At 33.8% G+C, this 23,767-nt stretch overlaps 3 protein-coding genes across 3 annotated transcripts; 1 reads left to right on the forward strand and 2 right to left on the reverse strand.

Annotated features, from left to right (window-relative positions):
* The first annotated feature begins 470 nt into the window (after window positions 1-470).
* On the forward strand, window positions 471-2,873 carry LOC141706952 (glycosyltransferase BC10-like). The gene is made up of 3 exons (XM_074509864.1): window positions 471-536; window positions 1,092-1,184; window positions 2,223-2,873. Exons 1-3 carry the CDS (start codon window positions 471-473, stop codon window positions 2,871-2,873), a joined length of 810 nt encoding a protein of 269 aa, XP_074365965.1.
* A 9,823-nt stretch (window positions 2,874-12,696) lies between these two features.
* Window positions 12,697-14,606, reverse strand: LOC141706960 (uncharacterized). The gene is made up of 4 exons (XM_074509878.1): window positions 14,530-14,606; window positions 14,404-14,420; window positions 14,055-14,312; window positions 12,697-13,120 (listed from the first exon to the last, which is right to left on the reverse strand). The coding sequence occupies exons 1-4, from the start codon at window positions 14,604-14,606 to the stop codon at window positions 12,768-12,770; spliced, it is 705 nt and encodes a 234-aa protein (XP_074365979.1). The 3' UTR covers window positions 12,697-12,767.
* A 597-nt stretch (window positions 14,607-15,203) lies between these two features.
* On the reverse strand, window positions 15,204-18,765 carry LOC141706968 (uncharacterized). The gene is made up of 4 exons (XM_074509891.1): window positions 18,606-18,765; window positions 18,202-18,267; window positions 17,120-17,248; window positions 15,204-15,361 (listed from the first exon to the last, which is right to left on the reverse strand). The coding sequence occupies exons 1-4, from the start codon at window positions 18,763-18,765 to the stop codon at window positions 15,204-15,206; spliced, it is 513 nt and encodes a 170-aa protein (XP_074365992.1).
* Between the last annotated feature and the right edge of the window lie 5,002 nt (window positions 18,766-23,767).

Below are 23,767 nucleotides of genomic sequence, written 5' to 3' on the forward strand. Positions count from 1 at the left end.
TCGATATGTTATGCATTGATAAAATAAGATGATCTTATTGGTACAGTTGTTGAACTTGAATTGATAACCCTTGTTATTGACCTATTTCATTTCAAATACCCTACCCTACTTTCATTATATCTTGTGATCTACAAAGACCTTTGATCCTTATTGCTTTGGTAAGCCTGGTTATTAATACCATGTTATCCAGATCCTTATATTGATTATTACTTGGTTAAGCCTTGTTTTTTTATACCTTGTTTGTCCAGATCCTTATTGTTAATGCTTTGTTTATCCATATCCTTATAACAGTAAACCCAACGCTTTTTATTGTATTGTTTCCTGAGAACCATCTTGTGGATGACTTTGATAATACCTATGCTTAGTGATTAATCATTTCCTCAACTTACGTTTCCTTAGCTTTAATTGTTTATTCTCATTTGAATTCTTGAATTGAACCTAACAATGATTTTCGGCTTGAAAGAGTCCGAATGATTTCAATTGATGGTAATGTTAAAAAGAATTTAGTTAACACTTCCGTGTTCTCCAATATAAAGGTTTTTCTAATGAATTCCTAAAGATTGGATAGAGATGTAAGAGGCTAGTAGGACTAGTTCAATCACATAAGAGGCTAGCGGGGATAGTCCAATATATAGGCTGAAATAATTGCCTTAGGTACCTTAATGACCAGATGAAGGTTAGTACGGGTTGATCACCCGTATTGTAATTAAAAGATGGATAAATCCAATCCAACAAGGGTTCTAAATTGTTTAAAATGATGAAAAGGGATTTATTGTGCATAAAACACTATCTTTTGAATTGTGATTTGTATTTCACTATAATGATTTGAAACTGTTGTTTATTGATTAAACCATCTTGGAATTGTTGAATCTATTGAGAACCCTATTGATTGATCTTGAAACTGAATAAACATCACTTAAACCTCCAATCCCATTGAATCCTTATCCTGAAATCCTTTCCTAGAAATATTATAACCCTGCCACCTAGTTTATTGAGACTGTGAATGTCATTATTGTTCTGATATTAGAATTGTCTAATGGTTACTTTCTGAGTCTTATAACTCATTTATTTGCGTGATCTTACAATGGCAGTTAAGCAAGAGGATGGTCAGACTTAGGCGCACCACTCGCAAGAGCGTTCCTAGAAGTCCTTATCGTGTTGTAGGATTACAGATGCCAGAGCAGGTAGATGTTGTGTGAGCAAGCGATAATAAGTTGGTGGGAAGTGTATTAGCTGAATCAGATACTTTGGGTTATCAGTCAATTCCAAGTTGGAATCAGATAGTTTGGTTTAAATTATATTTTTGGGTTGTAATAATATTACTCTGGTTGGTAGTTGTAAACTTGTCGCATACTTTATCCTGTTAGATCCTTTTAGTTTCGAAGTATTATATTTTGTTTCTGCTATTATTATATAGTAAAGTTGTATTGTGGGTCCTCTTTCCTAACCCCGAGTGTGAGGGCGTCACAACATTTATAAATTAGGCTCGAAATAGACTTAATTAAACTCAAATTACAATTAATCCCAAATTAGAATTATATTACCCAAATTAATTGACCATTACTTGAATAAGGCCTCGTTTGGCCATGTAAAAGGGTTAATTAACTCACATTTAGCTCGATTCCATGAATTATGTCAAACTAACTTTATAACCCGTGCGATATACGGATACTCGTTAATATTTTATAAATTTTATAGTTTTAATATTTATATTATTAAAATTATATTTTCAGTTAAGATTATATAGTGTATGAAGGATGAGATTTGCAATATTAACTTTATTAGTATGTTTATAAATGATAATATAAAAGTTTGTTGTTAACAAATTTCGAAACTGGGAATTTGAGTCGTGTATAAATAATAATATAAATTTTTGCTGCTGGCGGGATTTGAACCTGAAAACTTGAGTTGTGTACAAATAATACTAGCATAATAGCCCTTGCGAGGCACGGACCATTTCTAGCATAATGTGAGCAATACCTCTATTTTCTATGGTCGCCGTAATACCTAGTGAGGTATGATTAGTTTGCTTCAGCAGTTTGTTTCAGGATATAAAATTTGTTACTTTTTCATGTTTAAAAAAATTTAGGCTACCGGCTTGCATTGCAAAAGTTATGTTGAGACGCATCACTAATGCAAGAAATCTTTAGACTTTAAAAATTGTGAATTTGAACTCATTAGAGTTTGTTATTAAACGTCTCTTCAACTGTGTCTCCTCTCAGATAGTCGAGTGGGAAACTGCATCTCTAACCGGAGCAGAAAGGCATCTTCTGGCCAACGCTCTTCTAGACTTCTCCAACGAGCGATTTGCTCTTCTGTCTGAGAGTTGTATACCAGTTTACAACTTTCCAACTGTCTACAGGTACCTCATTGGATCCGAACAGAGTTTTGTGCAGTCATTCGATGATCCCTCCCGCTATGGGCGTGGGCGTTACAGCTCCAAAATGCAGCCTGATATTCAGCTTGAGGACTGGCGGAAAGGGTCTCAATGGTTTGAAATTAACCGTGATCTTGCTACAAAAGTTGTGTCGGATACAAAGTACTATGCACTGTTCGAGAAGTATTGTCTGCCTGCTTGTTATCCAGATGAACATTACCTGCCAACTTATGTTCACATGTTTTACGAAACTTGTAATTCGAATCGATCAGTGACATATATTGATTGGACATTAAGAGGACCACACCCTGCAACATTTACAGCAGAAAATATTACGGAAACTTTCATGCAATATATAAGGAATAGTGGGTTGCTCTGTGAATATAATGGGGATTGGACTCCTCTTTGTCATCTTTTTGCTAGAAAATTTGCTCCTAGTGCACTGAACCCCTTACTTAACCTCACCTCAACTGTGTTGGGATTTCAAGAATTCTGATTCTTTTCAAATCGTATGAATATATATAAAGTTCTTCAGGAAGACCTTTTTCACTTGATATGTTCACTGCGATTACAGCGGTTAGGTTCATGGTTAATGAGTCCGGTTAACGTAAATTGAAACCTCAATCCCATGAATTATAGTGTTTGAATTAGTAATTTTATTATATCGAATGGGAAGCTCATTCGCTCAATGTGGGTAAATCATACTCTCACCATCCCTTAGGATTCGATATTATTCCCAGTCTTATTTACCTCATTCACATATTCAATTCTGATTCCACGCCACAATCCAAACGCCCCCATAGACTATAGGAAAGTAGTAAAGAAATGCAGTATTTTTCAAACATCCCGAGTCCTGGAAACTGGCCGAACACTAGTAAATGCTTCCAGATAAAAGTACTGGCAGTAAGTTGGTGGAACTTCCAATAAAGAAGTCTTTGATTAATAAAAATCTTAAAGTTTCTCTTTTAAATATCTGCATATGAGAACTTTTGTTTAGAACTATTTCATAACCATCCTTGAACTAGCGATCTACCCTTCATTCAAATAGAGCAATAAGTGGGGTATCAGGCAAGAGGAATAAATTGTCAATATTAAATTTTTTGGATAAACAAGCGAAATTAAAAAGAGTTGATCTAAAAAAAAGATTATCTTCATGTTTGAAAATTAAATAACGCGCAAACAGAATAAGCATCACACTACGCCATAGATGGCCTGATGTAATGACTTTCTACTGTTACAATAGGCCCGAAAAGCATTACAATAGACCTATTATAACAGTAAGGGGCGTTATACTTGCGAGCATTACATTATACCCCCTATTGTAACAATTTGGCTACCTATTATAACAGGACTAAAGGTATTACAATAGTCCACGATGCATTGCCAATTGTAACTTTTTATAAATGTTACATTAGGGAATTATTTTGCAAAAGTGGGTCCCAATATGGGTTCCCACATAATCTAATGTAACACTCTGCTTGTGTAATGTAACAGTGGTGTATTTTTATTGTTCAATAGTAGGTTTCATTAATGTAACCCTACAATATATAAAGAAATTATACCACAATATGAAAATATAAAAGTTAATTTTATAAAATTTGAGATACATCCTCTGTTTAGACAACAATTCGTGTACCAGATATGCTCTATTAAACAACAGTCCTAATACAAACAAATACCAAACTAATAAATTACATTTTGTGAAGCTAAATACATCCATTATTGATTGAAAAAACATGTTAAAAACTCTTGAGCAATGCATCGAACGAGCGGACTATAAGCTTCAGCTAAGAACCTACACGAATATATAGTTTTATGATAGTGTGATATAAAAAATTTTGAGAAATATTTTATATGAGAATCGTTAATAGATATATTGATTTACTTGTACCTGTATAGAAAGTTTTTCCAAACATGTATGTTCTTTTTGATGAAAACCCAGCCCCTGTAAAATTACTATCACCATTAGTAACAATGCAGCTTAAGTAATTAAAAATCAGACTATTTAATATTGAAGATTTTTCAGTAGGGTAATTACATACTTAAAAATGTACTGATTCCAGCCTAGTCATGATTTTTAGAAAAAATACACAATTATTCTAAATAATTATTCTAAGTCATATATATCAGTGCTTATTTTCTTGTTTGCGATCGGCTCGTTTAAGGAAATGAGCTGAGCCGAGCCGAGTTCACTTAAACCACACATGTACACTCTCCATAAACAGAATTAGTATTTACTATTGCTCAAAGAAAAGTTGCACTAAATTCACTTTAACATTCAGCTTGCAATATGGGTAAAAGAAACAAATTTCTGCTAGCACCGGCAATTTATGGAAAAGCAAACAATACATCATGTCATGATGACTTGGAATAACAATTGTAAACTTCAATCCACTTCCTTTTTGCTAAGGAACCTTAATCCACTTAAATACCTCAGATAGGCAAACATTATTTACAGTAAACACAGACTCCTCGTAACAATGACAAAGCTATCTCATACATTTATAACCATCCTGACAAGGGCCAACAACAGTTTCATGTTGTAGCATAATTTGTGCTTTAGTTGTTTAATGAAACACATTCCCATACCTTTGGTAGAATATTAAAACCATACTCGGCCATCTCAAGGACATACCTTATGTCTGACTCTTCTTATGCTTTGCTTGACATGTTCCCAAGATTTTCTTGTCAATCTAGTAACTTTCTTATCAGAAGTAATGTCTTATTAGTTAGTCAACTGCATCACAAACTGAATTAACATTAAGCAAATGTTAGAGAATGAATATCATTTACCTGCTTTTCCTTGGTGGATCTAGTGAAAAATACAAATGATTAAATTAGTGAACTGGCACATTAAAGCGATTGTTATTTTAATATAGCTTGAGCATTAAGATCACTAGTTGTCCTAAATAATATGACAAACAAATTTTCTGAAAAATGACAAGATTTTAAAAATGGATAGTAATTGTCTCTTATATATCGGAAGAAGATAGATAAGGTTCTTAAAAAATATACTCGTCAAAAAACTATCAATTCAACACAGGAGACTGATTAGCTTCTCGTATATATAAAAGTGAAAAAGTCATACCCGACATCAGCCAAGTCAGGATATATGGCTATGGCATCTCTAAAATCTTGCATAAGAAATGCAACACCGAGTTAGTTACTCAACTGCATTGCCAACTATTTGGCTGTAAAATGTAATCTTCTCAGATACTAGAGTTCCTGCATAGCCTTAGAGCACAGTATCTAGCACAAGAAAAAAGTTGCATCCTCTGAAATCAGTACTTGACCTGTAGACCGATGACACTATCCTCCACCACTACATAGTCTTTCTCTAACACACCAAGTCTCTGAAATTTTGGGAAAATTTAAATAGCAAGGAACATTAGTTAGAAACCAGAACACTGTAAACATGAAATATTGCTAAGTTTTAAAAGATAAAATAGCAATTCAAGTTTACAAAAGGAGTTAAATAACTCGGTAAAAGCAGAGTATGCCAATGATCTGAACACTAAAGTTACCTGAGGTGGAGAGTCTAACTCATTACTTGAGAAGGAGTAAACAAATCCGTCATCATCATTGTTTAAATCATCACAAGGTGGCATGATGCTTGGTGAATTAAGAAAAGAAATTGCGTCAATCAAATCAATATAGCATAATTATATCTCTCAAATAAATTAGAGTTTATGAATATAAGCAGCTTTGTTCTTACAAGATAAAAGTGTGGAGCCAGTACTATACTCTTTATAGTACTCTTTATGACTGTTCAAGCCAAGGTTCCCGTTTATTGTTGGACACGACATTGAGTTTGGTAACATAATTAGAGGCATATTTTTTTGTTAAGAATGAGTTTATAGATCTAAGATATAATTTAGTTTTATGCTTACGTTTTGTAGTTTATTGAATAGTTTTTGTTTTGAAGTCCTTGTGCTCATATCTACCTTGGATCACCTATTATCCATGAATCCCTTCTTTGAGTATACGTTATTCCTCATACTGACTTTAAGGTCAAATATCGATTAATTGCAGAATAGTTCAATGATGGATGTTCCACTGCTCTATGTATCTAAGAGCTTACATAAATTTTCTCTTAAGTTTAGGATAAAGTTATATTCTTGCTGATGTGCCTATATTTGAAGAGTGCTTAATCAACCTTCTACAGTTGGTTTTCCGTACTCCTTTAATACAAACAGTAAATACAATCCCCAATTAACTCGAAACGCTCATGCATACCGAATACATACTATATAAACATTCAAAATTCTACAAAAATACACTAGCAAACACCAAAAAATCCAAACTTTAAATTCTGTTTGTCAAAATACTACTACATAAACCAACATTCACTAAAACAGAAACAAAATTTCCTAAAAACACAAATCCAACACCTGATTAGTACATAAACATGATCTCATACATATTGGCATTAAAAAATTAAAGGGGGACGAAACATACTTGTAAGAACAAGAAGAACAAAATTTAATATTTATTGTATGACCAATACCAATTCCTTCGATACCACCACTAACTTTCTGAAATCACACAAATCACAAAAAGGGTCAGCAAGATTCATCAAGAATTCAAAAGGGTATATCAAAAATCCAATAATTAACATAAAATATGAACCTGCATAGGAAACTGAAGAGTTTCTTGAATGACCGGCGATGAAGATTGGATTTTGTGGTGATTGTGATGGTGATGTTGGGGGGTTTGGGTGGAGGAGTAAACAGATTGACGATGTCTGAGCAGAAGAGGTACAGGGGTAAGCCTACTAGTAAATATCAATGCAAATTTCCTCACCTTCCAAGCACTATCAATATTCTGATCTTTGTTCTCCGCATCAAATTGTCATTCCGAAACGATCTTGTCCCTGTTCTCGTCAAAATTGTCATTCCAATTCTATCTTCAACATTGTCATCCAAGCTCATGTTATAATAAATTCTAGCTTTGCACCTAATATGCCACAAAAAATCAAGTGGTGGTATAATCTTCACCCTCAAAAAAATGAAAATGAGGGTTGGATCAGTTGCTTGGCTTTTAATCATTTTTTCCCAAAATTGATGCACATCCTAAGCGTTAGATATGGATCTATGAATCCTATATATCCTATGGAAAGATAAAAACCTTGTCGGTAAAAATGCTCCTTTAATACAGGGCGCGCCCTCCAAGTTTAAAAACTTTATCGAGTTAGATGTATTTCTTACGGAGGAATTTCCCTCAATGGGGTGGGAAAGATGCCAAAGGCCGAGGATACGCCTTCATAGATGAAGATGCGGAGGGCACGCCCTCATGATTAAGAATGAAATGATTTTTGCTTAGGTTTAAAAATAGTACGTACATATGTATCCCATAATTGACGTATGAATCAGTTAAAATTCTTTGACTGCGCCCAAAAAGCTAAACCAATATAGGTGCGTCTTATTTAGAGAACGACGTGTACAAATTTTTTGAAGCCAAGAAAGTTACAATTCCAATCCCATTAACAATGACATATGGAATTTGGGAGTAGTTGTTATAGCCAAAATTTGGTATGAAAGTCATCCGGGTCAAAGTCGGGTCAATAGAACTCAATTTGGACGGACGCCAAGAAAATAGGTTTTCACAGACAGCCAAGGACGGATGACCAAGGACGAATGTCCAAGGAAATGGGTTTTTGCTGGAAAAGTTAGGGCGAGCCCAAACCTTGGAAAAGTTAGGGTGCGCCCAAACCTTGGACGAGTTAGGGCGAGCCCCAATCTTGGACGAGTTGGGGTGAGCCCCAACTTTGAACGAGTTAGGGTAAGCCCAACCTTGGAATAGTTAGGGCTCGTTGGGGCGAGCCCCAACCTTGGACGAGTTAGGGTGAGCCCAAACCTTGGAAAAGGTAGGGCGCGCCCAAACCCTGGACAAAGTTAGGGCGAGCCCCAATCTTGGACGAGTTAGGGCGAGCCCCAACCTTGGACGAGTTAGGGCGAGCCCAAACCTTGGACAGCTTGGCGAGCCAAAACCCTTGGACGGGTCAGGGCAAGCCCTTTCCATTAAAAAAGTTAGGGCGAGCCCTAAATATTTATTGACAGATTTCTTGGACGGATTCCTCGGACATGATTACTTAGACGGATTCATACATTGGCTTTTATTGGTCAGAGTTAAGGCGAGTCCTAACCATTGAATAAGTTAAGGCGCGCCCTATAAAGATATCTAAGGATGATAACACAAGGTGGCGCCAACATACAGAAATGTTTGGGCGCGCCCTTAGATTCTACTTGGCGCGAAATACAACTTTGACATGTTGCTTGGACGTGGACTTTGGAGGCTTTAAGGAGGAAGAAGATTATTATTATTAACATAATTTTTGCAGGTACTCTATTGAAGAACTCATTCCTATAATACAACCACAGGAAGGCGGTGTCCATGGTCAGAGACCTCCAGGGATATGCCTGGACAAAAGGCCTCCTCCGGTAGTTAATGAGTGTCCTCATTGTGGATGTGGGGTAAACTTTGGTGTGTGCTTTGGGAGCTATATCTCTATAGTCAACGGGTGTCCTTGTTGGGAGACTTCAGACTATCCTGCACTTTGCACCCAAAAACTTGTGATCACTTATCCTGCAATCTGGTACGGGCTCCTTATCCGGGGGACAAGGATGCGTCCAATATTTGGGGTGAACCACGGCTATGCCTGAGTCCACAAATTAGAGAAACAGCTGTTAGCGGAGGGTTATCCTCGGCCAGGGAGATGCCTTATCCGTGAAGTCTCGAAGTTGCGGACGAGCCTTGGGCCTTTGTGGTTGGGCCTCATCAGAGGACATTCCTAAAGCTAGTAGAAGGCGGTTTGCAATAGGTTTCCTACTGGGTCTCGGGACAAGAGATCTAAGCCCGTTAAATTTCTTGTACCCCAAGAACTACGTTGGCTTGATTCCCTATAAATAGGGATACGTAGGCAAATTGTAAGGGGTCGAAAACGAGAGCCATAAGGAGCCACCATCAACCCTAAGCAATCTCAGCCACCAATAATCACCACCACCAAACACTGTTCATATTTTCCGATGAACACTGTTTATGTTTCCCGACAAACACTGTTCATGTTTCCCGACGAACGTTGTTCACATTTTTCGATGAAGAACCACCATCATAGATCTTGATTCCGGCTACGAACCTCAAAATTTGTTGTTACCAAATTCCTCCGTCAACAGAAAACACCAACACAAATTAAACAAGATGTATAAAAGTGCGTATATAATGGTCTTTAAGACTGTTAAACAGTGATGCATAATCAAAATTAGGTTTCAAGGCATAAATATGACACCACACTGTATATATAATATAACTTCCTACTGTATATGCATACAGGCAAAAACATAGACAGCTTCATAACAATTAACAATCGATAAAAAAATCACATATAAGAGTAAACTAGCAGAAGCCAAAACTATACAAGGAAATGGCATTTACCCTAAAAGCAGGCTGATAATCAGCTAGAGCTCCACCCTTCTCACCACCAAATTCTCCAGGTGGTCCTCTTGGGCCAGCACGATACCCATCCCTGTCACCAAACCTAGGTCGATCCCCCTCAAATCTCGGAGGACCACTACAAAAATCCATCCAACCAATCCAAACCACATTAATCATAACATAATCCGACATAAAAAACCAAATTACATAAACTACATTATCCAGTGTTAAAAAATATACAAAAATTAGCAACAAAAATTAGCAACAAATCTTAATTACTTGCTATTAATCGAAACACACTAAACCTAATTCAATAATTTCGAAACAATTGGACAGAAAAAGCAAACCTGAGATTTCCAATTAGCTTCTGCATCTCTCTTCTGCTCACTCAAAGTCGAATCATCCTACAACAACAATAGATAACAAAATCATAATTTAATTAATAAAAAATACAATAACAATATAGATAGCATAGGGATTAATTGAAAAGAGTACTTGATAGCATAGTGGAATTGTCGATGAAATCAACGGCCCATCTTAGTGCTACTCATTTATCTTTCTCCAATTAGGGCTTATATATTATGATAATAAGTATGTAATTTAGAGAGAGAGAAAAATAGGGCGAGAGAATATCACAGTGAAAAATGGGGGAATAGAGATAGAGAAAGGTGGATGTAAATCGATTGTGTATGTTTTTGTTTTGGGGGGAAAAATACCGCATTATTTTTCATCTCGTAGAACGTGCTTAATTTTTAACTTTTTTATTTTAGTTTTTCATACTAATTAATAAAAAAAATAGTATATATAAAATTAAAGTAATATCTTATATATTTCTATTCAAAAAACTTAATTTTATGTTATATATGATATTTATAATCATGAATAATACATAATATAATTTTAAATCTAATTTTATGGTAATATTTTCATTTTAATATTTTTAAAAATTAAGAAAGTAACTAATGTAACACCAGGTAATGGTGTTACATGTTCGGCAACACCAGCATTTTTGTGTAACACTAGTTTTATAGCTTTATAGATGTTGTAACACTAATTCAGAGGTGTTAAAATAGAACAAAAATTTCTTAACTAATGTAACGCTTCTTGTAACACTTGCATTACACTAGCCCACTTATGGCGTAGTGTCATTTTGACCGGAATCGTATAGTTTGATGCTTGAAAGCAGGATTTTAATGATTTTAATGATGAGACCTAATCAGATGTTAACTTAGGAAGAAAGCTAAGGAGAGAAATATAATAGAAGAGTATATCCTGGTCTCCCTACAAATATAGATATAATTAATCGCAAGTATAAAAATAGGGCTATCAAACGGATAATTCGGATAAAAATCTGGCTATATCCGTATCTGAATCTAAAAATCTGTATCCGAATCTGAATCCGGAAGTATTTAAACAATAATATCTGAATCCGGATTCGACGGATAATATCCGGATACGGATAATATCCGGATTTGAATCCGATTTTCAATCAGATTTTTATTTTTATGTTAAAAATTGAAAAAAATTGAAAAAATTTAGTAAAAATTAAAAATTTACTTTTGAAAATTAAAATAAGAGTTAAAATGATTTAATCTTTTTTTATTTTTTCAAAAAAATAATTTAATTTCTCTTTTTAATATAATTGTTATCTTTAAATTGTTGAACTCATATGATTTTTTTACATATATCTGTAAAATTTGTATAAACATAATATTTAATATATATATATATGTATATATATACACGTTCACACAATATAAATTTAATATAATAAATTTTTAATATAAATTCGGATATTATCGGATACGAATATACCTATATCCGTATCCGTATCCGCAATCGTCGGATTTGAATACGGATAATATCCGCGTTGTTTCGGATACGGATAATATTCGTTTTTTTCGGATACGATGCGGATTTTTTGGACGAATATCAGATTTTTCAAATTTTTTTGACAACCCTAATATAAAATATAAATAAGTGCAAAACTGGATTAAATAATGAACAATCAAATCAAAAGAGAGTTTAAAGTTCTGAAATAATATAAGTACCATTTGGTTCAACAGTATTTCTATCATTTTCTCTCTCTATCGTGATTATAAAATGACTTTGTGAGTTTTAAGAGTAGGGATCATTTTGAGAGAAAATTGGGGTGTGATGAGTTTGTGAGGGTTAGAGATGTATGATGAATTTGGTTGAACCGTTTAAACATTTAATGGATGGAGGAGTGTCATGTCAATTGACAAGGTCACTCCATTTTCATGTATGTTTTTTATGGGTTGTTAACTGCGTATTTGCCCAGCACGTCAGATGCTCTCACGTATGTACACAACACTCATCTAAACTTTGTATCTAGGCAGCATTTTGGGCCAATTTTTTAACACACTCTCAACAACACAGATAATCAACTTTGACCCAAATTTCTAGTGAGATCAATATAGGACCGCAATGATTTATATTGAGTTAAATTAGGGCCTCTAACCTAATATTAAAATAAAAAATTAACAAGAAGTGTTTTGAAAAATAAACAGAAATCATTTAATTGAATCTAAGATAAAGAATCTCTCTCGTATAAAGTCTACTAATTTTTGGTGTTAACAATTGCAATGAAAAGAACATATAACAGAAATTTTAATATTGAATAAAATAACTGAATAAAAATATTTAAAAGTTCAAAATATAAAGTCACCTACACGTTTATAATTCACCAATAGAAATATGAATGTCAAATGAAGTTTTTATTTCTAAAACAAATATCTAAAATATCATAATAATTTTTCTATAGTTCCATCAAACCAACTTCTTCTAATCTTCCGCAAAGAGCATCAAAATATTACTATTGCTTACCTCATAACTTCAAAAATGACTAATTGAATACATAGACTCTCCATATGTATCTCCTTTCACCAACTTTGTTTTACAGTCCAATTGGTCCATAATACAATAGTGCATATACCCCTCACTTCTGAGAAAGTAATTTCAATGCATCAGATAATGTTATCGCAGTTTCTTTGCTTTCACCTTCATTCCATACCTTTATGTACTGTGAAGAGGTAGAAGAAATGTCATGCACGCCCTTTAGGCTTCTGAGCGAGTAAGGACCTTTTTCTACCCCTCCTGAAAGTAAAATATTCCACTTGGGATCCTCTTCACATATTGTGGCAGGTTGAGGTGTTGCAGCTAAAATACATGTCTCGCGTAGATCTTTCATAAGTGCCTCCAATTGTTTGTCAGATATTTGACCATTATTTTCCTTGATCATAAGTGCCTCCAATTGTTTGTCAAATATTTGACCATTATTTTCCTCATTACCTGAGGATAATCAATAGAAAAGCATCAAATTATGCGTGATGCAGTAATAGATCTCATCTGCCATAGGTAGGAAATAAAGATGAACCATACACATCATATTAAAATAAACCAAAATCACAAACATAGGTATCAGGTAGAGGCTTGAACAAATTTAACCAAATGATATACATTATGTTTTGTCATATATTGCATAATTTGTCTTACTTTTATTTTCTGGAAAAACTAAAAATTATTGGACATGGATTTAAGGGGTTGCATTGCGCAGCAAATCACAAAATATAGAAATTTAGTGCTTCGTGCGAAAATTGATGACAGCATAAAAATAAATCAGCACATTTATCGGGAGCTATTTGCTACAAATGTACCAGACATGAACAACGGATAACAGTATCTGAAAAGGATTTGTAATAAACTGTAAGAGAAAATCACGGTCAACTAAATGCCGTATATATAGACATATATTTTAACAAAAGGAAACATGTTTACATACCTATAGATGAAATATATTTCATACAAGGAAATTCAGTAAAGTATATTACAGTATTAAGAACATCTTTTATTTGTTACGTAAAACGATGTAATAACTTTGGTTTAGTGCGGTTTTGCCACAATTCTGGTTTTTTCTCATCCCTATCATCAATATAGTAAGTCACAATTTTGATATTGTAGTTATGAGAATGTTTTCCTAGATACTGATCAAGACTACAGCGTACAATGAACAATTTCCAGGATGTGTTATAAAAAGGTAGCTTTTACTTCGTAATATGGCATAGGGTTACGCTCATTGTATATTTTCTTTTGAGTTCTAGTTTTTTTGTTGACATCCATTATGAATTTTAGACTTCTAATACATGCAAAACTTCTGGGAGACAACATAATGGTATGGATATATAATTTCTTGAAACCACAATGTAAAATACTATCCTATACTAACCTTCAGTAATGTCTGTTGTAGCAATCTTTGTGTTTTCTTTATCAATGGCGTCATGAATCGTGATTGCAGAATTTCTGCTAGCTCCCTTCCGGACCATTAAGTACTGCGAGTAAAACGGAAGAACTTCTGTCACGCACTTGAGGTCGTCAATCCGGTAAGGACCGCTCACTGCCCCTGCTGGAGTTATGATGTTCCATTTGAGGTCCTGATGATCCACTGGAACGCTTGGTCGACCATTATCTTTGACGTCATTGCTTACTGAGAGTAAACAAGTCAAGAATGCGAAATTATGAGTAAAATTCACAATGCTGATCACATGTCTTAATATGGTCCAGACAACCTATCAGACCTGCATTCTTTTGTCCTCTGCCGAAGAATATATAATAAACAATTTTCTAGAATGAACAAATCTACTGGATATGGATTTAGGGCCCGCACTGAGTGAAAATAACATAACATAAATAAATTTACACACAGCACTAAATTACATAGTATGAATAAATTAGCGCATTGTGCCAGAGCTAGAGCTCTAGCTAAAAATGTATAAGACATTGCCAATAAGAACTCGAAAAGGACTTGTAGAGAAAATAAGAAAATAATGACATATACTTCGTCAGGAAAATATTTTTTATACTAGAATGTCCAATAAAATATACTATAACACAATAACGTACAAGTTTCTTTGAAAGAAATGTTGTGAGTAAGAGTTTTAAGGTTGTACTTGACATATAGTTTTCCTAGATAATTGATATTTTCTAATTTGCTGAATTGGCTCATCGAGTAATGAGCTCTGTTATACAACTATTATGTATGATCTCCTACATGTGTCATACATGTAAAAGAGATTATTTGGAGACAAACAATAAATATTGAGACAAACACTATCATAGTTTTGAAAGGGAAAAAATTAAGTTACCAGAAAGTAATGGTGAGATCTGAAAAAGAGATTCGAAAATTGACAGGGAGATATGATCATTGTAATATTTTTATATAAATTGCCAATTTTTTTAAATATATGTTACAATATATTAGTCTTTTATCAAATATGCACAAAACTACGGGAGACTAGCCAATGGTGTAGCTTCTTCAATTGTTGATACTAAGACTGCAAGAAATTTAAGAACTAAAAGGAACAAACGAATTTTATTGTCATAAATAATGAAATAGTGTCTTATACTGGCCACCTGTAATTTGTGCAGTAGAACCCTCAAATATTTCTTGTTCGACTATATGATCATCCACTGGACCGATTGCAACAGTTTCAGTCATCTCAGAAGATTTGCTCAGATCCAGTACTACTTGATCTTCTGCACACATGACAGGTATTTGTCAAATGATGCTTGTCATAATGGGCATCACACATGCATAGACGGAACATAAGACTTTGAATTATGAGCGAAAATGACCACTCCACAGAAAAAGTCTCATCCGCAGTCTGTAATAATTAGAAATTCAGAGAATACATGTAATATCATAGGGAACCAATGACACATATAGGTAAAATTCATTTAAATAAGTAATAATACTGAGAACTTGTATTAGTATTGATTGTCAAAATATAAGACTTATATTTTTTTTTTCTCTGCACATATAAAATCATGGTTTCATTTTCTGGATTGGACATATATATATTGGGGACTTGGAGTGAACGTCACACGCATTGCGTATAATAGCACAACATATTGCGCATAGTGCAAAATAACTGAATATATCTTAATTAGCACATTCTACCATTACATGGAATATCATAGGGAGTCAACGATAAATGTAGGCAGCCTGCATTTACATAATTATTAATACTTGTCACTTGTATTGATGTGGTCAGGAAAAAACGTCTGACTTAAAAAAAATTCCTTTTCCACAGAATATAACATAACATGGTTTCATTTAAACATATTTACATAGAGGTAAATGTGTGCATTCACTAAGAATAGCAGAAAATAAATAAATTTTCACACAACGTGAAAAATGTAGTGCATTGCACCAGAGCTATTTGCTATCAAATTATTATACATTATAAAGTGAACACTAGAAATGGATACTAAATAACACATTTAAGGAAATTAAATCGGGAGGGAGAAATGATCACACCATTCCTAATAAGCCTTATGATACATGATGTTATCAACAATTTTACTTTATTTTAATTGAAAACGTGCTTATATATTGTATAATATTACAATATCAAGTACAGGTTCCTATCTTGGTATATATACAGGACGCTGCATATTACACCTGGACTACAATAACACTGACACGTTTAGAGAAGCAACATTATGACTGAGAGTTTTGAGGTTCTGGCTATCAATAAGTTTTCCCAGGTAAAATCTGGGTTGTGATATTGACTCATTGAGCTGTGAACTGTATAAACTGTGCAAGTACTGTATAATGTAGTGTCTCTTATATGTGTAAAAGAGATATTATGGAGAAAACATGATGTTAGAGCGATATAATAATACTATGTTAGCTGCGCTTAACGTTTGTTTGGTCATGTTTGTAGGAGGCAGTACTAGAGGGCGTAGTGATCTGTAGAGGGCTAGATTTAAGAAGGTATGACCTCAAATAGGATTTTTTAGAGACATTAAACTAAACTAAATAGGATTTTTTAGAGACTTTGAACTAAACTAGGTGATCTTTGGTAAGTTTAACAAATCCCGTATCATGGGGTGCAAGACGTGGGTTATACAGGGTTTGAAGTTCTCAAAAGAGTGTGATGATCATCTTATTTGCTTAATATGCCCCTTTCCTTCTATATTGCATGCTTGAAACTTTAAAATTTTACACATTTTTTCTCATAGTGGATTGTTTTATCCGGGAGTCCTTTTAGAAACTCTTCATTTTTTGGGATTGGAGTAAGGTCTGTGTACATCTCACCATCTTCAGACTCAGGATATACTGGGTATGTTTGGTTGGTTCTAGTCTTCTAATTTACGCATGACTGGCGGGAGAATACACAATAGTATACCTTTGTCATCCATTGATACTAAGACTGAAAGAATTGTAAAAACTAGAAGAAACAACAAAATAATGATGACATTAATATTTAACTAATTTCATATACTAACCTTTTCTAACTTCTTTTGCTGTGGAACCCTCAGCTTTTTCATGTCCGATTGCTTCATCATTCCCTGGACCGATTATAATACTTTGAGTCCTCTCTAGAGATGCGCTTGGATTGTGTATTACTTGATCTCCTACACATACGACATACATGACAAGTATTTGTCAAATGATGTTTGTCATAATAAGCAGAACACATGCATAGTTGGCACATAAACGTCGAACTATGAGTGGAAAAGGCCAATTGAAATAATATATCTCAACTGCACTATGTAATAATCAATGATTTAAAGAACATAAATATAATATAATAATATCAAGTACAGTTTTCCTTTTTAGTAATTGGTTTGTAACTGTTGAATTGGCACATTAAGTATTGAACTCTGCAATACTCTTTAAGTATATGTATGTTATGCTCTATCTGTAATGTGTATAAACAGACAAAATTGAAGAAGATATGATTTTAAGCCGATGAATATACAGTAATACTATGTCAACTAGGTTCAAATAGAGCTAGTTATATTGATTTGTTTAGACATGCACAAATCATAGCATTAAAGCAATTCCAACAAGGGCTGCCAACTTCCACGTGGCTTGATATGGCACAACACCCTTGTTGGCTCTCTATTAAAGTTGATGGGGTGCCAAAAGTCGGCATCCCTTGAGCAAGGTGCCAACTTATTTATCATTATATGGATAACAATTTAAAAATACAATATATTAGTATAACTAAATAATATAAATATTTTAAAGGGGTGCCAACAATTGGGGCATTTTTTAGGAGAAGGGTCGAAAATTATTTGCATAGAAAAGGTAAAAATTATAATTTACGATGATTTGTCAAAGTCCAACCTTTGGAGATGATTTTAAGTAACTAAATATTAATGGTTAGATCTTAAAAAGAATCGGGTAGGTTAACATGGAGATACGATGATTATGTTATTAATATTTGTTGAGCAATTCAACAAATATTAATAGAAGTTCGGAATAACTTTTCATGCATCTCAATTTAAAATGAGATGTTTGATATTAGGTTAAATGCACAACTCAGGGTCCTATGGACTATCACAGGGTCTGAACCTCTGACCTCCTGTTTGAAGTATTGCCTCGGCTTCTTCCTCCATTGGTGGCCTATTATCTTCCGCTAATTTACCTGAGAATAACAAGATCGAATCAAATCCTTGGAAATTCATAAAAATGACCCCTATATAAATAATTTAGAAAAGTATCATCTACTAACCAACCACAAAGCCGGGACTAGCTTGACAGGGGTCAGTTTAATTTTTTTTGAAATTCACATTATTTAGGTATAAATAGAACTTGTTAAAGTTTAGGTTTTAAAATGGCGAAATGCAGCACTAGCCTATTAAACTAAGGATGCTTAAATGTATTCCAATAGGTGTCTCAAAATTAATAACCTTTCCATATTGGAACATGCAAAGTTAAGATCAGTATTTATACTGTTACTATTACTCAGTGTATATGTTGTACCTGATCTACTTTCGCCAGTAACTGGAGCTTTCAAACAGTTCCTAGAAAGACTTTCAAGTTCCCCTTCAGCAGCAGCGACCACATGGGGAACAATATTCAGTAACTTTGCCTGCTCATCAGATTTCAGGAGAAGGTCTCTTTTTTTTTCAAATTCAATCATTGTACAGAGGTCAATGGGTGAAGGTGAACAATTGAGGTAATAATTGTAGTATAAATAGCATATGTAATGAATTATTCTAATAATAAAGGATATTGTCGTCTCCACCCTTTTTCACAAGCTAGATCAAAACGATTTTTAAGCCTCTACAGCTCTGTAGCAATCCACTTGAAGTAAAAACAGAACATGTACCAAATGATTGAGTTAAGCTAATACAGGGAAACTGTTGAGCGCAACAATTTATTAAATAGAAGATTCAGAAAGAAGTAAGAAGAATTCAGAAAGGTTAAACATACTGATAAACTTTATGTAAGATAATATGCATAAATAAAAATGGTTCACTAAGCATAATCAATATTAAACACATGCTTACATGTTTCGTTATATCCTCGTGCAAAATTATTGCCTTCTGTTCAAGCTCATCCTGTCAAATATAGATACATGCTCAATGTTGGACAACTAAAATATGCTTATAAAGGACAACCACAGTCATGGATATAAGGGATGCTACAAAGTCGATAGGCAATGATGTTTTTTTTGCTAGATAAAATAGTCGATGATGTCAAACTTAATAAGATCAAACAGAATAAATAACAAATCATAACATAACACTATTACTAAGGACAGTACTTACTACAGTAGGCTGTTTTAAAAGACCACGTTGTATGTGTATCTTCAAATCTTTGCACTCTTCCTGCAAATAAATAGAAGCAACAAAGTTCCAAATTCATCACAGTCAAATATAAGCTTGAAAATTTTACAAAAAAATTTAATTTTAAACATTGAAAAAAAGGTAAGCATGAATCAAGAATTTTTTAGCAAGACATAATATCTTAGACAAAACTTACTAAAACCAATATAATTACCTGGGTTATGTTGCAGTTTTCGAGCAAATTGATACTAATTTTATTCTCCATGCCTGAAACATGCAATAATACATCGGGATCATTTTCACCATTGTAAGTCCATATTGTGCCTGAAAATCCATGATAGAATAAACTGAACTGCTTTTTTTATAGTAACTAATATCATGTTAAGGTCCAGCAATCATAAGAGACAAACTACATGTATACAAGTCAATTGTTTTAAAATGTGCAATTTCATTAAATAATTCAACAATATTAGAGTTAAATTTATACTATGAGGACGGTATGCATGTGACCCGACCTATAATCTTTAAGAAGCTAACTTTGTACCATTATAAAATAATATGGAACCGAGTTCGAACTTCGAACGACATATGCATCTACCAACACAGCAACACTAACCTGTGACTTGCAAGAGCTTAAAAATGTTCTGGTCAAAACGGTCATTCCTAGCTGCTCTGATTTTAACGAAACTTCTGATTAACTTGTCATCAAACAAGGTCCTGGGTCCCTTTAGAAGTTTCCTAACGAACCCCCTCTTTAGGTACACCAGAGTCATGTTCTCAGGTTCTATTGACGCGTACTGGAGTGGAGGAATCCTGCGAGCTTTCAAGTTTTCCTTAGGGAATTTGTCATATATATCTGACTTCACACCATCATTCTCATCTGAGTCGCAACAAGACATATAGAATTCGCCTTTCTTCATTTATCTTCCGCAGAGCGGAGATATTTCAGAGTCAAGGATTCTCTCTCCCTGATAATTTTCCAAGCTAAACCAAAGTCCTCCATAAATTTCTGCATGCAAACAGTAAGACAAGTAATAAAGAAAATTCATAGCCATTATAGTACAAAATATAGAATAACCACCTGCATCAATCATCTCACCTCCAACTTGATCTTAATCCACCCCAACCCCACCTCACCCCAGCGATAAAGAACACGACGCTAAGAACAATTAGGTAATCATATTTATTATCTACAATTATTCCATGGTAAAAAATTTTACTGTCCTTCCATAAACCAAGCAAGAACCATGGACAAGTAGAAATACCTAACAGACAGTCGTGATATTAAATTTTAAGTTGAAGAAAATACTATAAATATGAGATAATAAGGTAACTTTGAAGCACATGCGAGAAATGAAACTTCCAAGATGGTCAATTTCTTCTTCATTTTTACATATATTTTATATGTTTCCTGCTTCTGAAGATGACACAGCAAATATTTTCTTCAAATAACTTTCTGATTGAAATACTTCAAATTTAATAGTATTCACAAACGATAAAATTTTAGAGGTAAAAGGAATTGGAAAATATTACTATAATTTCGTGTATCTACTTATTATCTGTAAAGTAAGCGTACCCTGTCATAATCACCATCCTTTTTTTCTTCAACTAGTAGCCCATACTTCAAACAGACATGACATAGACCCTTGTTTCCTCTAATCTGAACAAATTCTACTTGCCCAATGCAGTGCCTGCAAAGAGCCTTTGGACAGCCCACGCAAATAAAATCCTGGCCTTTGTGGCATATGAAGCAAGAATGAGCATCTGAAGCAGTAGCATAAGTTTTATATATTAGTAAATTCTTTCCTGACAGGACAATGAACATTCGAGCTCCAGACAAAAATACATCATTATGATATTCCACTGAATTAAATTACAAATTTGTTCTTAAAATAAAAACATTAAAAAGGCTAAAACAAAAATTTAATAAAATATATGTGAACACAAAGATCAACTCTCCTCGGTGACCCATATGGCATGTATTGAGCACATTCAAATGAGGGAAAGGAAGACTGCAAACAAAAAACTAAATATTTAACTACATACCACAAGTCCAGGAATTTTCGGTGTTGACGACTGAATCATCCTTGCCTATACATTTAGGGTGGCACGCTTTTATGCAATCTCTGAAATATTTTGGAACAACATTACTTAGAGAATGGCTCTACTCAGGATTGAAAGAGATAAAACGTGCACTAAAACTAAAATTATTACATGGTAAATATCTAGGGAAATTAATGACACAAAATACAGGAACTAATAACATAAAATGAACTTTCATATAGTCATCATGGTTCATGGAAATAGTCTATATATGTATTGAAAAATCAAGTTGGTTTCCGATGATTTAACTCTGAGTGGCATTTTAAACAAGTTGCATGTCCTATTTCTGAAGAAAAATATTTCTTTTATGTTAAGCTTTACCCAGCAAAGAATTATTAATTATCAACATGTAAACCAATGTAATTACCTATAGATTTTCAAAATAATTGTATGAATGTTGAGAATGTACCTGAAACAATTAGTTTTAAAAAAATCGATAAAATCTGTGTAAAATAATAACAAAAAGAAAAAGAAAGGGAAAAAGATTATGTAAATTAAAAACAAAAAACCATAACCGATTTTTGAAAAATAGTAAATGACAGATTTGTTTACCATTTTAGGTATTCCACACACACACACATATATATATACATCAATAAGCGACTCGGTTCGACTACCGAATAACAAATACTCAAATTTATTGGTGTAAATTCGAATTGAGTAGTCTGCCCAAAAAACGGAAATGTTAAAATATTATACAATAAAATAAGTTCTCCGCCTTATGAAATTATATTTAATGATTAAATAATTGTATATTGTACACGAATTTCATCATAGAAAATAACTCAATTCCCTTATTTTTAACCAAAAAATTCCTAAATTCACAAGTCCGACTTTGTCATCAAATTTTGGTCTTCATCAGATTTTGGTCGAACTTAATTATCCTCTATTCAATCATACATTTTTAGATCGATCATCACTAATCCACATATCCTTTTGTCAGTTGCATCGCCATTCTCTCCACTCAACTTCATTTTTCTCAATCTTCTTTCACTATATAATTGTTATTGTCAAAATGCACCACTCAGTCTTCTTTACCATTGTCGCCATTCAAATTTCCGACCTATATTTCGATTTTTCTCATATATGAATGTTTGGTGATTTCGTTCGAAGTGCGATGATATTTCCTGATTGTCTGAATATATTTGGTGATTAAGTTCAGTGATTTTTTGGTCGATTGTAGTAATTTATATTTACATATAATAATTTATGTATAATGTTGGATGATTTTAGGTGGTGATCGAAGATAATGGACAGATGTGCTTGTTGTGTGGTGGTTATGAAGGTTTTCTTCTAGTGATTATATGTTTAACTACAGTGATTATTTTTTGACGGTTGTAACTTTTTTGATTTTAGTGGTCGGAGGGTGGTCGGAAGTACGTAGTTGCAGTCGGTGGTGGGAGTAGTTCAACCTATTGGGTTTCAACCCAATGTGATTGGTTGGGCCTAGTGATATAAGATATAATTGGATGGGCAATAATTGTATGGGTAAACAATTATTATCATAATTGGATGGGCAATAAGTGGTATCAGAACCGAGGTTCCTAGTGAATTGAGTTGGAGGAAAGTTTGAGGTTCAATTGGCATGACGAATTACGATGATGGATTTGATGACAAGAAGCATACTAACGAGGGAAGAGACAAAGTTATGTGCTGTATGAAGGTTGACTTGCAACCTGGATCAAATCGGTTGGACTCGACACGAGATGAAAGAGATAATCGGAATTTTTTTAGTGGCTTGATAAACCAGGCGAATATTTTGGATAATGTTGTTGTTCTTCTTCAAGAGGCCAAAGGATTGTGAAAGCAAGGATTGGGTGACTCAATGATGTAAGGAGCATTCATGATTGATGCATGTGATTTTGTGGATGGAAATGTCGTTATTATGAAGAACGATAGTTTGGTGGTCACTATACGGGTTGTAGTGATTCTCAAAAGTTGGAAGAATGAGATGAATGAATTCTTGTTCAAGGGGAGGCATCGGCGAAGAGACGTTGATATTTTGATGGTTTCCGTGTAATCTAATCTAGAGTATTAGGTTAAATGGGAGGATTGTTGGGTTTCAACCCAATGTAATTGGCTGGGCTTGGTGATACAAGATATAATTGGATTGGGTAATAATACAATTATTATAATAATTGGATTGTATAATAATTGTATGGGTAGGAAATTATTATCACAATTGGATTAGGCAATAATTATATGAGTAGACAATTAGTATTATAATCGTATTAGGTATGTCTTCTTGGC

This window comes from Apium graveolens, chromosome 1 (assembly GCF_009905375.1).
Source record: "Apium graveolens cultivar Ventura chromosome 1, ASM990537v1, whole genome shotgun sequence".
NCBI classification, from domain to species: domain Eukaryota; kingdom Viridiplantae; phylum Streptophyta; class Magnoliopsida; order Apiales; family Apiaceae; genus Apium; species Apium graveolens.